This window comes from Phaseolus vulgaris, chromosome 11 (genome assembly GCF_000499845.2).
Source record: "Phaseolus vulgaris cultivar G19833 chromosome 11, P. vulgaris v2.0, whole genome shotgun sequence".
NCBI lineage: Eukaryota > Viridiplantae > Streptophyta > Magnoliopsida > Fabales > Fabaceae > Phaseolus > Phaseolus vulgaris.
This window is the reverse complement of record NC_023749.2, coordinates 41,810,341-41,830,512: the sequence shown is the minus strand read 5'-3', so window position 1 is coordinate 41,830,512 and position 20,172 is coordinate 41,810,341. Positions and strand designations below refer to the sequence as shown.

General features: G+C 33.5%; 2 protein-coding genes across 2 annotated transcripts; both read right to left on the bottom strand.

Annotated features, from left to right (window-relative positions):
* Nucleotides 1–7,885: 7,885 nt before the first annotated feature.
* On the bottom strand, nt 7,886–9,908 carry LOC137807815 (uncharacterized). The gene is made up of 6 exons (XM_068608630.1): nt 9,790–9,908; nt 9,643–9,706; nt 9,196–9,533; nt 8,987–9,113; nt 8,629–8,907; nt 7,886–8,374 (listed from the first exon to the last, which is right to left on the bottom strand). Exons 3-6 carry the CDS (start codon nt 9,531–9,533, stop codon nt 7,886–7,888), a joined length of 1,233 nt encoding a protein of 410 aa, XP_068464731.1. The 5' UTR covers nt 9,643–9,706; nt 9,790–9,908.
* Nucleotides 9,581–10,866, bottom strand: LOC137807809 (uncharacterized). Its single transcript, XM_068608619.1, has 4 exons — nt 10,781–10,866; nt 10,603–10,702; nt 9,790–10,527; nt 9,581–9,655 (listed from the first exon to the last, which is right to left on the bottom strand). Exons 1-4 carry the CDS (start codon nt 10,864–10,866, stop codon nt 9,581–9,583), a joined length of 999 nt encoding a protein of 332 aa, XP_068464720.1.
* Between the last annotated feature and the right edge of the window lie 9,306 nt (nt 10,867–20,172).

Genomic DNA, 20,172 nt, shown 5'->3' with positions numbered 1-20,172 from the left:
AAAATCAAATACCATTCTGATGGCACTGTTGAGCGCCACAAAGCTAGAGTTGTTGCCAAAGGGTTCACCCAACTTGAAGGACTTGATTTCTTAGACACTTTTGCACCTGTTGCTAAACTCACTACCCTCCGCCTTCTTCTTGCTATTGCCACTACCAAAAATTGGATTTTAAAACAACTTGATGTCAATAATGCCTTTCTTCATGGTGATCTCCATGAAGAGGTATACATGACCCCCCCACCTGGCCTCTCTCTTCCTTCTCCCCAGCATGTTTGCAAGCTTCAACGGTCTTTGTATGGCCTTCGTCAAGTTGGTCGCCAATGATACGCCAAACTTTCTACTTTTCTTTTATCAAATAATTACTATATTTCTGCTGCTGATCATTCTCTTTTTCTTAAATATAATAACGATAAACTCACTGTTATTCTTGTTTATGTTGATGATTTGCTCTTAACTGGTGATGACATGGAGGAAATCAATACAATTACTACATCCCTTCACCTTCTTCACTTCAAGATAAAAAATTTAGGTCATCTCACTTACTTTTTGGGATTGGAAATTGCTCGCAACAGTTCTGGTCTTTATTTAAGTCAACGCAAGTATACTCTTGATCTTCTTCATGAAACTGGCATGCTTGACTTTGCACCTGTGGCCACTCCTATGACTCATACCTCCCGTCTCTCTCCCGATCAAGGCTCCCCTCTTGCTGCTGATGCAACTTCCCAATACAGAAGACTCCTTGGACGTCTAATCTACTTAACCAACACGCGACCTGACATCGCCTTTGCTGTCCACAATTTAAGCCAATTCATATATGCACCCACAACTCATTATCAACAAGTTGTCTCACGTCTTTTGCGTTACCTCAAGGGCACCCCTGGTGAAGGACTATATTTTTCTCATACTAGCTCACCTCTGTGGATTTAGTGACTCTAACTGGGCAACATGTCCTACCACATGCAAATCTGTCACTGGATATTCCATCTACTTAGGAGACTCCCTAATATCATGGAAATCAAAGAAGCAACCAACTATCTCCCGCAACTCCTCCGAAGCCGAGTATAGAGCCCTTGCCACCACCACATGTGAGCTACAATGATTGTCTTACCTCCTTCAGGATTTACATCTTCCTCTCTCCCAGCCTGCAACCCTATACTGTGACAACAAATCTGCCCTTCAAATAGCGTCCAATCAAGTCTTTCATGAACGCACCAAGCACATCGAAATTGATTGTCACCTAGTTCGTGAAAAACTTAACTCTGGTCTCCTCAAACTGTTGCCATTACTTCTGCCATGCAAGTTGCTGACATATTCACCAAGCCCCTTGCTTCCGCACAGTTCTCTACTCTCAAATCCAAGCTGGGCCTGACAAATATCTACTCCCCAGCTTGAGGGGGGATGTTAACATATTTAGTTTTTCTGTTTTAAGTTATTGGGCTTTGTTTGTTTGGCCCAACTTTCCTTTTCTGTTTCAGCAAGGTCTTAATCTTTTTCTTATATATACACCATGTATTTTACTCTCTAATATACAAGTAAATAAGAATTTCTTTTGTATTTTCTTTTCTCTGCTTTTCCCTCTTTTATGCTTAAGTCATTGTCTCTTTTTCATTTGCAATTAGGGTTCATCAGAACCTCCCTTTCTCCATTGCGATTTCGTGCGCTCCATTTGATGCACTACATCAGACAAGGAATATTCATCTTCATTAACGGTCATAATAACCTTTTATGGAAAGAAGTGAAAGAGGATACAAAAGAAAAATTTATCAGTGATCTTAAAAATATTATAAAACAAAATAATAGATTGTATATAGGGATGAAGCAAACCATCTATATAGCAATATTAGAGATCGTCTATCCTATAGATGATCATAGACCAAACCGTTTAAATAGACAAAATACAAATTGTCTATCTTGTAGAAAGTCATAGACCTGACCGTCTACCCTTATAGATGGTCACTTACCAGACCGTCTAATACAAAGAAGACCATCTAACACACAATATTTTTAACAACCTTTCTTAAACTGACGATTGGATTAACAACAACCATAAGTTTAACACGATTCACAAGAAAGGAGACCCAAAAATAAGAATAGTAAACACATCAACAATCTAAAAATGAGCAGGAAGATAAATAGGTTGAACGTGTTTTTGATGAATCACGAACAAAGTGTAGATCAAATTCAATGTTTTGTTTTTGTTTTGGAATGGAGAATGAGATTAGAAGCAAGACAACGTTGAGATTGTTTGAGTAGATTTTAGGAATCAAAAAAGGAAGATGAAGTTCAGTGAGAAGAGAAGACAACCACTTTATTTCAACAAGAGCAGTAGCAATACTTATGTGTTCCACTTCAGTATTGCTTCATGAAACAACCTTTTGCTTGTCAGAAGACCATGAGACAAGATTTGAGCAAAAAAATGCAACCTAGTAGTTGATTTGTGATCATTAGGATTTGAATCCTGATAAGCATCATTTAAACCTTGAATATGAATGCGATGACAGTTTCAAATAAGCAGATCGTGATCAATAGAACTAGGAAGATGCCAAAGAATATGTTTGACATGTATTAACACACCTTGTTGACAATATAAGCTATCTCAGGTCAATCAAAATATATTGTAAGGCTCCAACAATTGAGCAATAGACGGTAACATTAGGAACAACAGTAGACACATCTTGAGTTAGACGAAAAAAAAAGATCATCGAACTTGGTTGAGGTTTGGAATCTAGTATATTTGTGCGCCCAAGAAGGTCCCTAATATACTTGGATTGAGATAAATAAATATTACCATCTACCACCCAAGACGCTTCAATGCCATGAAAATAATGTAGAGGCCTTAAATCTTTCAAAGCAAATAGGTTACGTAGTAGTGAAATAAAAGAACAAATAACATTAGACAATGTACTAGTGATAATTATATCATCCATATAAAGAAGAACAAAAAGAGTAGAAGAGTCACCAAACTTTACAAACAAAGACAAATCACTCTTAGTTGAGGTGAAACCCAAATTATGTAGAATAAAACTCAACTTTTGATACTAGGAACGTGGTGTCTGCTTAAGACCATATATAACTTCATGTAATTTACACACAAGATTTGAGTTACCTTTAACAAAACCTGGTGGTTGTTGCATGCAGATTATTTCCTCTAAATCACCATTTAGAAAGGAATTATCAATGTCAATTTGTCGAATTGGCTAGTTAGATGAAACCGCACAAGTGAGAACAACACGAATGGTAGTGGGCTTAACAAAAAAACTAAAAGTTTCGTTGTAATCAAAAGCAAAACCTTTTGTCTAATTGAATCCTTTCGTGAAACATATGTTTTATCTTTAGAGGATAAACAAATGTACCCTTTTTTTTAAAGTTATATCCAAGAAACAAAGAACAAGTGATTCAATCCTAACTTGCATTGCTATGAGTCTTTTGTTTTGTATTTTGGGGTGCAGAATTTGGTGGGATTGGATGGCTAAAATGGGTTAAAGAAACTGTAAAGTATTGGTGTATGGAGAATGATAATGAAGCTTAAGAGAGGTTATGACAACTCCTAAGAAGATTCAAGCAAAACACTAATAGAAATGAAAACCTGAGAGTGAGAATTTCAAGACAAAGGAGCTAACAACTTGGGCAATATTTCTTTATCAATTCAAATCTCATTTATAAGGGGACTAACACTTGTATTTATAGGGTTATGGCCAATCAAGGTGCTGACTTTAACAATAAAAAAAATTTCAATGGTCTAGAGTTGCATTGGGTCCAAGGAGGCCCAATTGTAACTCTAGCTAGACTCTTTCCTTTTCTATTTATACCGTACTCTAATTGTCAAAATTGGCCTAAAACATGGCCCAAGATAATGGCCGAAATACAAGCCCATAATACAGCCTATACTACTTTGTACAAATTTACAAGACTAGGAAATTTGGAAGAAAAAGTTAAAAATTAATTCTCCATCAAAATACAGTTTTTGAACTCCTTCTTATTCTTCTTCCATTCTTCTATCCATGACTTTAGTTAAAGGTCCAATATGTATCCTTCCGGATGGTCCTCCATTAGACCCTCCCTCTTGAAAAGGATCTGTCCTTAGATCCTGAATGATGTTCAATGACAACAACCTCTGTTTATTTGTTATTTTCCTTTTGGATCAAATGTCAATCTACAATAGACATCAAACAAATATGAGATAATTTTCTTTATTAAAATAAAATTAAAACAAAACAAAAGAAAAGAAAACATAAATAAGGTCATTTATTTTTATAAATTTTTTGAAAGAAAAACATAAGACCTTTTAAAAAAATATTTTTGTTCACTTTGTGTTGTTTATTGCCCAAGCTAGGCAACAACATCACAAAGTGTTGTTTTTGAGATTTTTGTGAAGAAGAATGAGCATTATATAATTGAAAAAGAAGATTTCAAAGTATTACAATCCCCTTTTAAGGATTCTTTCTCAATTATGCTTGCAGGGGGTGCCATAAGAGACTCTTCTTCTTTGTGGATTTCCTCTTCTTCTTTTTCAATCAAACATTCATTTGTCTTTTCTGTGGAGGAACAATCTTCTTCAGTTCCAGACATAGATATTTATTTAAGAACTTCCTCACAATGTTTGTTTATAGAAGGAAAAATGTTATCAATATCTGCTTCAACTCCATACGAGACTTTTCTATTCTTTCCTTTTCTATCATCACTTTATCTATCTTTTATTTCTTTCTCCTTTCGTTCTCCTCTCTTTCTCTTTTTTCTTTCTCTTCTTTTTTCTGTCAAGAACTTGTAATTTTTCTTTAAACTCTTTTTCTCTTCTAGCGTATTCTTTTTCTCTGTCTACAAATTTTCTTCCTATTCTAACAAGCTCTTTCATTTCTTCTCTAAGCTTTCATTTTCTATCATATGAAGGCGAAACAAATTTTATTCTCATACACGCCTTTAAATCACTCTAATTCTCTACTTTTGATGTTGTACCAATTCTACCATCAAGTTGCCTTTGTTGCCACACCAAGACCTAGCTTTGTCTCATTCTAAATAATCTTTAACATTTTTGTTTCCATCAAAGTAGGGAATGCATACTTTAGGCTTTGTAGAATAATAAAAACTTCTAGGCTCAAAACACACCTATTCCTTTCTTTGATAGTGGGTAAATATTTATTCTATGAATAGGTCTTTCTTCTTCAAACCTTTTGTCCTTATTTTGGTTGAGAACCAATTTGCGAAGCATTTTTTTTATATCATCCTATTTTCTATCTTTATCTTTTTTCAAAATTCTATTCTCCTCTCTCCACCCATAGGCATCTTCTTGTTCCCTATTACTTCCCTGTACACTTGATGCATGTAAATGATCATTCATTTTGAAACTAAAAAAGAAATGATTTTCACAAAAAAAAATTATTTCAAATGAGTGATAAAATATTTTCACAAATAGGTTTTAGACTTGGTGAAGTTTCAATCAAGGTCAACAAGTCAAACTGTCTCCAAGTTCACTTCCACAAAAGAGAGGTGAGTCACTACCTTGACATACTTTCACCTACTAATGAACGGATTTGATTATTACAATGTCTTAATGAGATTGTTTTGAGAGCATTTTCCCAAACACAAAGAAAGCAAGAAAATTAAAGACACAAAAAGAACTAAAAAGGTTTCGTGATACAAAGTCTTTTTTTATGAATTTCTTTTCTTCAAGTTGTCAAATCTTCCTTCTGTTTATATGAACTTGATTCTTGTCTTCAATTGTTGCCCTCTCTAAATAATCACTATTTTTAGCCTTTAGCTATGGATCATCAAGTAGAAATTAGCTTCACAACTTCAAAATCAAACTTCCACTCAATATGAATTTCACCTTATGAGGCCAACAAGTAAAAATCAATAAAAAACTCAATTAAAATTGCTAAACTAAAATGGATTAATTTGACAACGGAAAGGAGTATTTTAAGACACAAATAAAAAATTAAAGGTAACACAAACCGTGAGCACTGAAATAGGAAACCTAAGAATAACACTAGAATAGATTTCAAAAGAAAAATTCTAGAATGAAAGAGACATTGAAACTTCCAAAATTTGTGAAACTTCCAAAATTTGTGAAACTTCATCCAGAAAGATTTTGTGTATGAAATTTTTATGTGATAATATCAACACAATATTTGATATAAAAAACAAATTTTAGGTCAAATTGATGTGTATTATGAGAAAAATAAATCAAACACTGCAGTACCAGTATTCAAAGATTGAAGCTGTTTTTCAGCACTAGCAGAGATGATTCAAAACTTTACTGGTGAAATATTAAAATGAATTTGAATCTGAAATTTTTATCCCAACTCCACAACACATAAAGAAAGGTGTGGTAAAAATTTTAGGTAAAAAAGCCCAAGGAATAAGGTGCAGTAAATTTTAAACTGAGAGTAACACCACACTGAAATTGTTTTTTTCTGGGCTGAAAACGTCCTAACTTTTAATGTATATAACTTTTTTTTTTTATATTTTGTTTTTGGACATTTTGTTTTAACTGGATACCAACAACATATCAATAGGGTTCTGTGATTTTTTTTTCCAGATTTTTTACCAAAATACTAACCCACAATAAGTTCTCACAATAAAGACAAAATTTCACAAAAACTGGAAAAGAAGAAACCTAAGAGATTTGAAAAAAAAGAATTAAAACTCAAGACATGCACTACAAGAAAATCATTAAATAGAAATCAATTTTAGAGGCAAAAAATAATTAGTTGCTACAGTGACTAAATTAGAGACCATTTTAGATACTTACAAAATTATTGTTTTCTAAATTAGTTTCTATTATTGATAAATAGTTTCTAAATCGGTCTCTAATTAGCTACCAATGTTTTTGCTACCAAATTTAGAATCTAAATAATTGGTAGTTAAAACCTTGTTAGCTAATTAGATATTAATTTAGAAACCAATAATTTTTTTAGTCTCTAAAATGGTCTCTAATTTAGTCACCATAACAACTAATTATTTTTGGTCTCTAAAATTTGTTTCTATTTAATGATTTTCTTGTAGTGATAATAGAAACCTAACTCTAATGAACTTGTTAATGATCTAAAAACAAGATAAGAGACTCAAAAACATAAAAAGAAGAGCACACAAAAGGCACACACACTACAAAAAAAAATCACTTTTAGCGATCACCAAATTCGGTCGCTAAAATCACTATAATCGGTCGCTAATCATATCTGCGATCGAAACAGTCACCAAATACAGATGGAAGCGAAAACCCTGGTCGCAAAGCCGTTAGCGACCGAATTATAAAGTGGTCGCTAATTTACAACCGAAATTTCGGTGGCTAAATCGGTCGCAGGGAATTTGGTCACCAAAATTTAGAAACTAAATTAGCAACCGAAAATTCGGTTGCTAAATTTGTCGCAGATAAATTTAGTCTCCAAAATTCGAAAACCAAATTAGCAACCGAAATTTCGGTGACCAAATCGGTCGCAGAAAATTTGGTCACAAAAATTCAAAACCCAAATTAGCTACCCAAATTTCGGTGGCTAAATCGGTGGCTGAATTAGAAGGTGATAGCGACCACCATTTTCGGTCGCTAAAAAGAAATCTTTTGGTGACTATTTTGGTGGCTAAATGGAGACTTCTACAGCGACAGATTTGATTTCGGTGGTTAAATAGCCACCAAATCAATTTCGGTGGCTATTTTTATTTGTATTATTAATACCTATTTAAAATGGTATTTTGACCATTTTATAAAAAAATTCAGACCTGCTTATAGAGATACTCAAAATTCAATCAAGCTAAATTGTAATGAACTTCAAATTCATAGTTTAAGAAGAAGTTGTGCTCAAATTAAAGGTAAATCATACTACACAACTAAAACTGTTGAAAACTAGTTAAAAGAGTCAAATCTATGATATAATTCAACATATAACTAATCTTATTCTGAACTGACATCTCTACTCTGGTCTCCTTTATGATGTCCACTGGTAGTAGGATCTAAAGAGCCTGATGCGGGATTATTCATTTGAATGTGTTGTAGGATGAGTTGCATCTTCTCATCTTGTTTGCGCATGCGTTCACTTTGCTCTTCATGAGTTTTCATCAATACCTCCATCTTTTCTTCAAGTGTCCCCTCCTTGACACGTTTTGTCATAAGTTCATCATTTAGCTTTTGAATAATCTCACGCATTTCTTCTATTTGATGGACTACTGGAGCTTGACTTGCAGCAGAGTGAGGACTTGTTGAACTATTAAACCTTTTGCTCAATACACCAAGACCATAAACATTCCCTTTTTTATTTCCACTTCCAACAACATCGATGTATATTTCATTGTCATCAATAGAGGCAACATGAGAGTTTTGCGAAGATGCGCTTTCAAGCATTTGCTGTTGTTGGGCTTCTTCTCGACGTTTCTTATATTTCTCCTGAAAATGAAGTCAAATTGATTATTGCGAAGAAAACATATAGTACAAATTAAACTATAACAAATTTTAAACATACCGAAAGGTCGCGAGTCTTGTCATTGACCCATTGTCCAATCTTCAATTTCTGTTCTCTCTACAACCTCCCAAGCAGTTGGTTGTCGTTTAAGCTCTTTAGTCTACATAAATTCAATAAAAAGATATAATAGATTGCATTTAAATTAAATATAGAAAGAGAAGAAATATAATAATATTACCATTTTCTCAAAGTGAGCTGCGGTAGATATGGAACCACCACAGTAGGCTGAGGCTCCCTTCTCAACAACCCGATTCGCCTTGGCAATAATACTCTTGTTCTGGAATTCTGTAGAACTCCAATGCTGGTCCAAGGTTGCTCGAACAAGTTGTGGAATCCAGGTCCCCTTATCTTGACCATGCCTAACTTTACTCATAGCATTTTTAAAGATACGGGAGGCTTTTGTATCAAAAATGGATCTAATGAGTTGGTCTTGTTCCATATCCCACCTATACTCTTTCTGCATGTAAAATAAATTAGAAGAAAAACATTGTAGAAAAATAAAATATCATTTTAAATGTAATCATAACTCAAATTACCTTGAACTCTCCAAACCATCTATCTCTAAGCTCAAGACGAACCTTCTTGCAAGTGGGACTGGGTTCATCATATTTTTGCTTGATGATTCGTGAGATTACATTGGAAGGTCCATTTGCAGGTGAAAAACTATGTTCAAAACATATTGTCAAAATAATATATGAAAATTAGATCATATTTACGAATTACAATTAGATTAAAATATACTTACTCTCCTCTTTCTGCATGAAGCCAGGGTCTTTGATCAACTACATTGCCAGACTCATTGTCAGGTGTAAGAGAGTCTTGTATTGGTGAAGGTTGATTCATAGTTGGCTCTGTAGAAAAGGTAGTAGGATTTGATTCTCCTACATGATGTTCAATATCTTGTCCGTGAAGTGTAGGAAGTGGGGCGGCTCCTTCATAAATAGGATGTGTAGACTCCATAGTTGTTGGAAGAACAAACGAAGGGGGAATGTTGGTATTGGGTAAAGATATATCATCAACACGAACACCTCGACCACCACGATTAGGTGGTCTACGACCACCACCTCTACCCCTTGGTGTCATCTGCAAGTAAAGAATATTACATATGTGAGATGTAATTAATACAATAATCAAAGTGGATCAATCAATTTTGAATAAACAAATAAAGTAATCATGATCAAAAGACTCAAACCTGATTGTGTTTTCTACAACCAAATATGTCAACCAAATATGTCAGTTATCTTCCCTGTTATTCACTACAATTATGGGAAACCACAATAAAATTAATGTTAAACATAATTTGGACAAGGTATACAATCAATTTTAATGCATGAATTACCGAAGAGGTATCTGTGTCACTGAAATCACTCTCAATGTTATCCTCACTTGAAATGTATTCCTCCTCGTATTGTTCATCTATGTTTGTTTCATTTAGTAATTGTATATCTATTTCTTCTCTCCCCCCCCCTCCCCCCCCATCAACATCAGCAAGAGAATCATGAATGAATTCTGGATCAACATGTAGCACTACTTCAAGTTGTAGAAGCTCATCATCTTGGTATGGAGTGTCATGCTCAACTTCACTTACTGTGTTATCAATGATTCTAATACGAGCTTTTGTTTTAATTACTCCCAACCAACCTTGGTGTCCCTCTGGATATTTGGTGTAATAAACTTGCTCTGCCTGTTGGGCAAATATGAATGGATCATATGCTTTATTATATCTCCGTGATTCTTTTACTTGAACGATCCCATAGTTCTTATCTACTTTGGTTCCTATATTAGGAGTATTATCAAACCATTCACACTGGAAGAGAACTACATTCATTATTGGAAAGCCAGTATACTCCAATTGAATAATATTAGACAATATTCCATAAAAATCTGACTCTGATTGACCATTGGTTCCTCGTACATAAACACCATAGTTAGTGGAATTCATGCCTTCACTCCAAAGAACAGTGTGAAATTTGTATCCATTGATAACATAGATAGACCATGATTGAACTTTTCTCTTAGGACCCCATGCTAAGTTAACCAATAATGGATCTTCAATATTATTTTCTGGATTTAGAACCTAAACAAAAGATTATAAATTACACAATGTCTATCTAAAAGTAAAATTTGTATAAAAGGCAAATTAAAAACATACATATTGTTTGAACCATGTAGCAAAATAGGATGAAATGTATTGGCCAATTTGAGCTTCTGAAGCAGTAGGACTAATCTCTCTTAAATATTCAACATAAATACTGCAACAAAGAAATTGATTATTCAAACCTCATGCAACATAATTAACTTTCTTTTCAAATGAGTGAACATTGTCTTACTCAAAGTATGGTTGAACCTCTTCACAGTTTTGAAGAACATACAATTGGGCAACATCAAAGTCTTTCTGATTTAGATAATATGTCATGCATTTTCCGATTTCTCTTCCTGGATAATTGAAAATTGAAATAGGAGGAGCACGTGAAGAACCCTTGCCTACTTCAAGATTACGAGGGATCCTAGTCCTTCTTGTTTCAACATGATCAGGATAATAAAATGAGGCAAATGTAGATGTTTCCTCCACCAAGTAAGCTTCACAAATAGAGCCTTCCACCCTCGCTTTATTTTTTACTTTTTTTTAGGGAGTGTAAGAACCTAAAAAAGAATATGGATGTACATAATTTTAAATATTAAATAAATAAACAACAAATATTATAATAGTGATTAGTAATTTTATACCTCTCAAATGGATACATCCAACGATATTGGACTGGACCACCAACGATATTGAAATAAAATTTGAGAATGTATTGAAAACAAAAGATCACTCAAATGTGTGTCATCATTCATGTACCATCTTTATTATACTGAGATGCATCCAAGCTCAGATGAAACCATAAAAATAGTAGAATCTGCAAATGACACCTAATGCAACGACATTAAATTGGAAATAATGTTATTATCCATTATAATGCTAGGTGCATAGAAATTCTATTTTAATTGTTGTAGCTCTGAGTCTGCAGAGATTATAGCTTTAATAGCAGATATGTAATCTGAATCAGACACACTACAGATTATGATTCCTTTATAATTCAAAAAAATAAACCATTCAGCAAAAGATAACACACTATCACCTAATAGCAGTCTCTAAACTACTGCTAATTTCTTAGAATAACTTACATATTGTTGACACTACATTACATAATATGATAGTATATATATAAAAGATAACATCAATCTAAGTACAAAGTGAAACAATGATAAAAAATTCACAAAAAAATGTGAGATCAAAGAACCTGCATAATGGCCAACTCCAACACCTACACCTACACAGCAATCTCAGACCCAACTATACCAATGGAACAAAGATAACGTCTACACATTCTCATTCTTCGGTGCCTATTCAAAACTAAGTGCACACTAAGTGATTGTGGGCACATAGCATTATATACACCAATACGCATTCAGACATAATGATTCAGAGACCACGTGCATTTTCCTAGATGTTCCAACACAACATCAGCTTATATAGGCATAGAGAATGCCACATGTCGATCTGCAAACCGCTTCATGCCTTCATTTCCCCCCTCCACCGAATTCTTTACCCACACTAACCGAACAAGCTTATCCAAGTTCCACTCTTCACTGCTCTGCTTACCTTGCGGGCTGACTCTCTAAAGCTGCATATTATGTTGCTATCCAAGAAGTAACGCAGCTGCCTTAGTATATATTAGCATGTACTCCCCCTGCTCCTTCATTCACCGGTTCTAACCCCAATTAATATGCCCCTTAAGCTTTCTAGCAGCTCCTCCACCTGTGCTAACTTCCTTTTAGTTACCCTGCTACGCACACCCATCCACCACCACCTCTTATTTAGCCATATTAACAACTCAATTCTAGCACAGGGTCTCCCTTCCACATTATAGTTTGCTAATAAGCAATGTCTAGACATTGTTCATCTTCTCTGGACTAGCAACGACCTTAGACGTCTACGCCTTCCATGTCCACCTACAAAATTCCTTTGACCACGTTCCACTCCTTACTTCATTTACATACCTGACACCAAACTCCCTATATCCACAATTGGTGAAAAGAATACCTTCTAAAATTCAATTCACCCAGTGCATCAAACTGTTTTCTGAAAATTTTATATAAATGTGTTTTGTCCTCATGCTGTACTATCCATACTGGAAAGGAATCAGAGACACGAAACTAAAGAGTTCTTCCTCTTAGCTTTAAACTCAGACACAGTTTACACGATTACCAAGTTGACCAATTAAATCCAACAAGTTAATATGAATCATATATAGCAGACCTCCGTTCGCGCCTCTGTTCACGTCTCTGCTCGCAACTCCGGTCGCGCCTCCGGTCGCCTCCGTTCGCGTCTCCGGTCGCGCCTCCGTTCGCACCTCCGCTTGCGCCTCTGTTCGCCTCCGTTCACCTCCGCTCGCACCTCTGTTCGTCTCCGTTTCCGGCGACGTCCTCCACCTGCAGCTTCCTCCTCCTCCTCTTTCACCTTCGTTCGCACCACAACCACCTGTAGCTTCCTCCTGCTTCTCCAATGGTTCTTTGTTTTATGAAAAGTTACCCACTTTCAATACCCTAAAGTCAACACCACTCTCTAAAGCTTGAAGAAAAAAATAGCAAAAAAATTTTCTTAAAATAATAATAATAATATTCAAGAATTTATAATAAACAACTATCTCTATTAATAGTTTTTATATAAACAACTTTTTTATTGAAACAAGTGATAAAAGTGTTATTAATAAAAAAATATTAATAATTAAAAAATTATTTATAATTTAATTCTGAAAATTTATTTATTTTTATAAAATTAAAGTTATTTTTGAAGAGATAGTTTTATTTAAATTTAATTATGTGGCGTAATTTATTTTTTTTAAAAGAATTAATTTTATTAATAATAAATTTTTGTTATGTAATTTTATTTATAATTTTTATTTGAACTGATATTTTAAAAATAATATTTAATTAATTCTATTTAAATTTAAGAAATTGTGATCCTTGTATAGTTTTTTAAAATAAAAATAAATTATTATTATTATTATTATTATTATTAGTAAAATAAACAATTATATTTAGCGACCAAAACAAATTCAGTGGCTAAAAAATAAATGTATTTGGTAAAAAAAAATAAACACTTATATTTAGCGACCACAAACAAATCGGTGGCTAAAAAGTAAACAAATTTGGTGGCTGATTCGGTGGCAAAAATAAACAATTATATTTAGTGACCAAAGAAAAATCGGTGGCTAAATAATAAACATATTCGGTGACTAATTCGGTGGCAGAAAATAAACAATAATAATTAGCAACCGAACTAAAATCGGTGGCTAAAAAAGAAACATAATCGGTGGCTAATTCGGTCGCAGATATATTTTTCCTAATTTATTAAAAACAACCACCACTTTAGCGACTGCTGATTTTGTCACTCTCATGTTCGGTCGCTGATTCGGTCGCAAAACTAACTAACATCATTAATAATTCAGTTGGTCGCTATTTCGGTCGCAGATTAGACACTACAGGTATTCGGTGGCTATTTCGGTCGCAAATTGCGACCACTTATTTTCGGTCGCTGAATTCGGTGACTAAAGTGTTATTTTCTTGTAGTGACAAAAAAACTAAAACCACATGGATATTCATTGTAAAAACAAGAAACAAAAAATCAAACAAAGGACTACAAGATTTTATAACATATATGAAAACAACATGACTTTAGACAACTAGAAATGGATTATAAAATAAAAATGAAACCAACATAAACTGTTTTTACCAAAAGAAAATGAAAGAAGACTCAAATGGGGGAAAGAAACTGTAAAGTATTGGTATATGGAGAATGATAATGAAGCTTGAAAGAGGTTAGACCAACTCCTAAGAAGATTCAAGCAAAACACTAATAGAAGTGCAAACTTGAGAGTGAGATTTTGAAGACAAAGGAGCTAGCAACTTGGGTATCATTTCTTTATCAATTCAAATCTCATTTACAAGGGGGCTAACACTTGTATTTATAGTGCTATGGCCAGCCAAGGTGCAAACTTTAACCCTAAAAAAACTTTTTAGATGGTCTAGAGTTGCATTGGGTCCAAGGAGGTCCAACTGTAACTCTAGTTAGACTCTTTCTTTTTCTATTTACAGCCTACTCTAATTGGCAAAATTGGCCTAAAATATGACCCAAGATAATGGCCGAAATACAAGCCAAAAATAAATCCTATACTACTTTGTACAAATTTATAAGACTAGGAAATTTGGAAGAAAAAGTTAAAAATTAATTCTCCATAAAAATAGTGTGTTTTGAACTCCTTCTTCTTGTTCTTCCATTCTTCTATCCATGGCTTTAGTTAAAGACCTAATATGTGTCCTTCTGGATGGTCCTTCATCAACAAGTAGATCTAAACTCAAGTTTATGACGATGGTAAGGGCACTATGAAGTTAATAGATGGTTTAATAGTCAATGGTAGATGATCTTGCACCCTTTAGACAATCTCATGATATGGGAGTCTATATATTTTGATGATAACAAAAACTATAATATGTGTTAAGATATCTAACAAAGCTACTAAGTGTGCAGATTCATTAGACATTTTGGGTGATTGAACCTATTACACGATCATGTAAGCTAAAGAAATGATATGGTTGAATAGGCATTCACAAAACATGTCAGACATTGTCATTACAACATATTAGACGATAACTTTCATAGTGAATGTAGCAGAAGATCCAAAGTGAAAAATGAAAGTGGTAGACTATGTCAAAAGTGCTAAGACGTTGTTCAATGAAGTGAAAGAAGTTGTCAATAGAAAAAAGTGTTAGATGATGCCAAACACTAAAAAGCTCACACTTCAATAGAGAAGCCTTTGACAAATACCATCATCATAAGAACAAGCTGGGAAAAGTGTTATACATTGTCCAACATTCAATACATCAAACGATGATTAATATGGAACGCATCAGATGATGATGCAGTTTGAACATGACAGACAATCACACTTCTGAAATGCGTTGGACGATCAAATAACAAGAAAATTTCCAAACTCAATATTTTACATTTTATAATTATTCTTGAATGTTTTCTAAACTTTTTTTTTATATGATTAGTTCATATAAATCAAATATTTAATCTAACGAATTTATTCATTTGATATAGAAAGTTTTTGAATAAACAATATTTTGACTATAAAGTTTATGAAAAACATAGCACACATATTCACTGCATTAAAATGTTTTCGAAAAAAATTTTATGGAATTAAATCCATTTAAAATATGATTATACTTCAACGTTTAAATCTTTGTTAATATGGAAACTATTATAAAGTGTATTTACTATTAAAATTCTGAAATAGAAGAACTAGATAATTCAAAAATATAAAAGATATTGTTTAAGTGATTTTCATGTGTTAAATGATAATTGATTTTAATACTCAATGAATTTCAAAAATATTCCTTAGTATATTTAATGTTATTTAAGTCTGATTAAAACTTATACAAACTTAGAAATTTTTTGAAAATGAATTTACAGTATAAATTCTCAAATAATAAGGTTTAAATAATTGAGAAATATCATGTACTTTAAAATTCTTCATGAATGAAAATATTTTCTTAAATGTTTATATAATATTTTCAAATACAGTTGTGCATTATTAATCAAGATTAAATCTTTATAAGAAAGATTTTGAGAAATTGAGTATATGATTGATTATATATTAAAAGAGTTTTTCGAATTGTATACAAACCAAATTAAATTTACTTATGCTTAAATTTTTAATTAAGTTAATTGGGAGTGTCTCGATAATGTATTTATGAATTAATATATGGGAATGAAAAGACTTGATAATTCAGAGACATTCAAAGATATTGTTTTCAGCAATATCCATGCTTTAATATAAAGATTGTATTGATCGTTGAGATTCAATAAAGGTTTGTAATTGTGTTTTAGGAATATCGAGACACACATAAGTCAGTATCCAGAGTTTCCATACTCAGTGTTTGAGTAAGGATATCATAAAGACTGATGAACAAAAATTGTGCAAATCAAGCATTAAAGTATCATCCAGTCATTGCTTAAAGGAAGCACAAGCAATGGATTAAATTCAAGAGTAATCATATGGCAAAGAAGTATACAGAGCTCGTATCAGGGCATTCCTAATCCAGCGTCTAATACAATGAAGATTCAAATTCAAACAAATAAAGTAAAACGTTCTTATTGAATTGGTTAAGGAAACTATTTTAAAGAACAAGTAAATGATGACGAAGTAGAGGATGTGATTAAATTTTTCTCTAGATATATCTTCAATGTTTATACAACCACAAATATAAAAAGAATTCAATAGTGCATTAATGAAAATATCAAATGAAGATGACAATCAATCAATAAATGTAGGTAAATCTGGCTATAAAAAGGGGGATTGAATGGAGCCAAAACTCAATTCGCTTATCTCAATCACAAACAATCACATATTATAATAAGTAAGGGATAAAGAGAAATATGCACATATTTTTATACTAGTTCAACCAATCAGAGGGCTTCGTCAAGTCCCCTTAAGCAAACCACTAAAGAGCCTTTATCAACATAAGTATTCAACACCTCTCCACGAAAACAGTCTTAATCTCCTCCTAAGACCAAGACCTCTCAACAAGTGAGAAACACTTTCAAATAAAGAGCAACAATCGAAACACATAGGCTAAGTGGAGTCTCATAGAGATCAATTGAGTCTCATTTTTCTTTCATTCTTCTAGCCATGACTCTAGTTGTTGGTCCTTTGGCTAAGGACCTTCCATCAAAACAAAATCAAATGCATACAACCTACAACTAGTCCCAAATAATCGATTATTTTTCTATATAATTTATTAAAACAATAATAAAGATTCCAACAATAATGAAGAATCTAATAATCAATTATAATTATATAAAATTGATTAAAACACTGAAACATAACAAAATTTAGATTAATATAATCAAGTATACATCAAAAGAACAAATTATTTAATATCGAAATTATCATCAAATATCATTCAAGATTGTTAGAATGGATGGCTTTAAACTAGAGGGAGGTGAATTGTTTAAAGAGGGTTTTCGCAAAATTTTAAGTCAAGAATGAAATTCTCTCAAGAAACAATTGATAAGGAATCCAGTTTGCCAAAACAACAAGCAAAAACAGCAGTACGAGAAAAATAATCGATTGTTTCGCAGAAACAATCGGTTGTTTATACTAGCAAACAAATATCAAAACTGAATTTAAAGAGATTAAGGATAGAGAGATTCCACACAGATGTTTATACTGGTTCACTCTAAACCCAGAGCTACATCCAGTCTTCTCAGAAACCACTGAGGAAATCCACTAAGCAACCACACCTTGATCACTTACACCACAACCAAGAAAGTGACCTTGATCCCCTCAAGACACACACTTCTCTTGGCCAACACTCCAACACTAAGATTGCTGATCTTGATCCCCTCAAGAACACACAGCAAATCTCAGCAAACACACAAACGAAACTTGTTCAACAGAGTACAAGGATTACACTTGTTACAGAAGATAATCTGAAATCAATACAAGCAGAATCCTATTCCACACACTTTGATCAATCACAAACTCTAAGCAATCTCAGCTCTTTGAAAAACTCAAAAACTCTGTTCAAAATCTTCTTACTCAAATCTGTTTTTCTGAATTTCTTCAAAGATGTTGTTTGTTATCAAATCTTAACAAACTCTTTAATTGCATTTAAAGATTGGTCAAAGCATTTAAAGACTGGAGCGTAAGCAGTTAAATCATTTAAAGCTCAGTCAAAGATAAAACAGTTTTTCTGTTATGGTACCAAAACAAACAATCGGTTGTTTCCTCGAATCAACCAGTTGTTTTGGTTTTAACAACTCAACCATTTGAAAAACAGTTTTCAATCTTTTCCAAAAACATCTAAGTATAAACAAACGGTTGTTTCGACAAAACAATCGGTTGTTTTTAACTTAGTTTGAAAATCATTTTTCTTTCAAAAAAGATTGAGAATGCCTATGCTTTTGATTCAATCAAGAGGTGGATTACATACACAATCTACCTCAGATCCTAACTAAAGCAGCACAGCAACAGCAAGCACAACCAAGGCTTCAACATCCTTCAAAGGGTTTGGATTCTTCAAAGTTTGAACACCACTTGGTTCAACAATCTCCCCCTATTTGATGAAGACAAATCCCTGATGCTTGTGTTGTACCTGATTGAATCTGAAGCAATTCCTGCAAGATACAATTTTAAGCAAAGCATAAAACTTATGATATTTGGTTAGCACAGAAACAAATACAGAAATTTAGAGCATAATATCAGAGTAAACAACATTCAAAATATAGCAAACTGTTTTGCAGAAAAACATAAAAACTGAAATCAACCACAAACAGCATAAATCTCCCCCTATTTGTCTTCACAAATAGACAAAAAGAAGAGATAAAACAAGATAATTGTTTTGATTACATTAGAATTAAAGCAGCAACAACAGAAAGAAAGAAAATTGAAAACCGGATATAACCACAAAAAACAATCGGTTGTTTCGATACATCAACCAGTTGTTTTTCTTCATTCATCATCATCAGCAAACTGAAGATCAAAGATTTGGTTCCGGACAACTTTGATCTGTTCATCTAGAGTCATGAAGCGTGCATCCATGCTGTCAAATTCGTTGTCAATCCTCTGAAAATTACTGACACAGAGATCATGGAGATTTCTTTGATTCTCCGCAAAGCTATCAAGCCTATTTACCATGAGTCTCTCAAAAGGAGACATGGTTTGCATCCTTTCTTCTGGATTTCCAGCACCAGCACTAGGTCCAACATCTTGATAATCTTCAGGTGGATCTTCATATTGAACATCCATATCAGCAGGTTCATCTTGTTCAAGATCAGCAACAACACTAGATGAGGCACCAAGGTCATCATCTTTGCTAATCCATTTGCCACCTACTTTGGTAAAACCCATTTTGCTAAGTGATCCATTGTTCAACTCTTGAGTTGACTTGACCAACTCAGATGTTTCATCTTCAAGGTTCACTTCAAAAAAGATTAGAAATTTAGATACCAAAACAGCATATGGATAGTGATAGTCACTTAACCTCATAGCCTTTTGCATGTGCTCTTTGATGATGTGGATCCAATTGATTTTGATCTTCTTCATGATGCAGAAGATATACACAAGATCTTCCTCAGTAAGCACTGAATGATTACTCCCCCTTGGAGTTAGAATCCAAGTCACAATGAGGGCTAGCAACCTTTCATCAAGCTTTAGACCTCCAACCGAGCATGTTCTAACTTGAGCATGTTGATTCTCCGAGTAACTCTTGTAGTATTGGATTTTGTTGAAATCCTCCACTACTCCAAGGTTTCCCTTGTTGATTCTAAGACCAGAGAACTTGAGACCAGCAACAACAGTCCATACTTCATGAGTTATCTCCATTTCTACACCTTTTACATGAGAAACTAGATTGTTTGCCTCAAACTTGAGATTTGTGTAGAACACCCTTATCAAATCTGGGTAGATGTTTCCTTTCATCTCCAGGAACTTTCTGAGAGATTGATCTTTGAGCAGCCTCCTTACATTATCAAGCTTTTGACTTTTCAGCCAATCAAAGCACACAACCTTGGGGTTGTTTATCTTTTTGATACTTGTTTCATACCTATACCTCTCAATAAGATCATTGTCTCCAGAAAACCAGCCTTCTAGCCTTCCTCCAGACCTTA

Coding starts and splice junctions, on each gene's coding strand:
- LOC137807815 (XM_068608630.1), bottom strand. CDS start 9,533: ATGACACCAAGGGGTAGAGGTGGTGGTCGTAGACCACCTAATCGTGGT. Junction 8,908..8,986: donor GATGGTTTGGAGAGTTCAAG/GTAATTTGAGTT, acceptor TTTTACATGCAG/AAAGAGTATAGGTGGGATAT. Junction 8,375..8,628: donor CAGCTCACTTTGAGAAAATG/GTAATATTATTA, acceptor CTTCATTTTCAG/GAGAAATATAAGAAACGTCG.
- LOC137807809 (XM_068608619.1), bottom strand. CDS start 10,866: ATGACATATTATCTAAATCAGAAAGACTTTGATGTTGCCCAATTGTAT. Junction 10,528..10,602: donor CTACATGGTTCAAACAATAT/GTATGTTTTTAA, acceptor TCTTTTGTTTAG/GTTCTAAATCCAGAAAATAA. Junction 9,656..9,789: donor GTGACACAGATACCTCTTCG/GTAATTCATGCA, acceptor ATTTGGTTGTAG/AAAACACAATCAGGTTTGAG.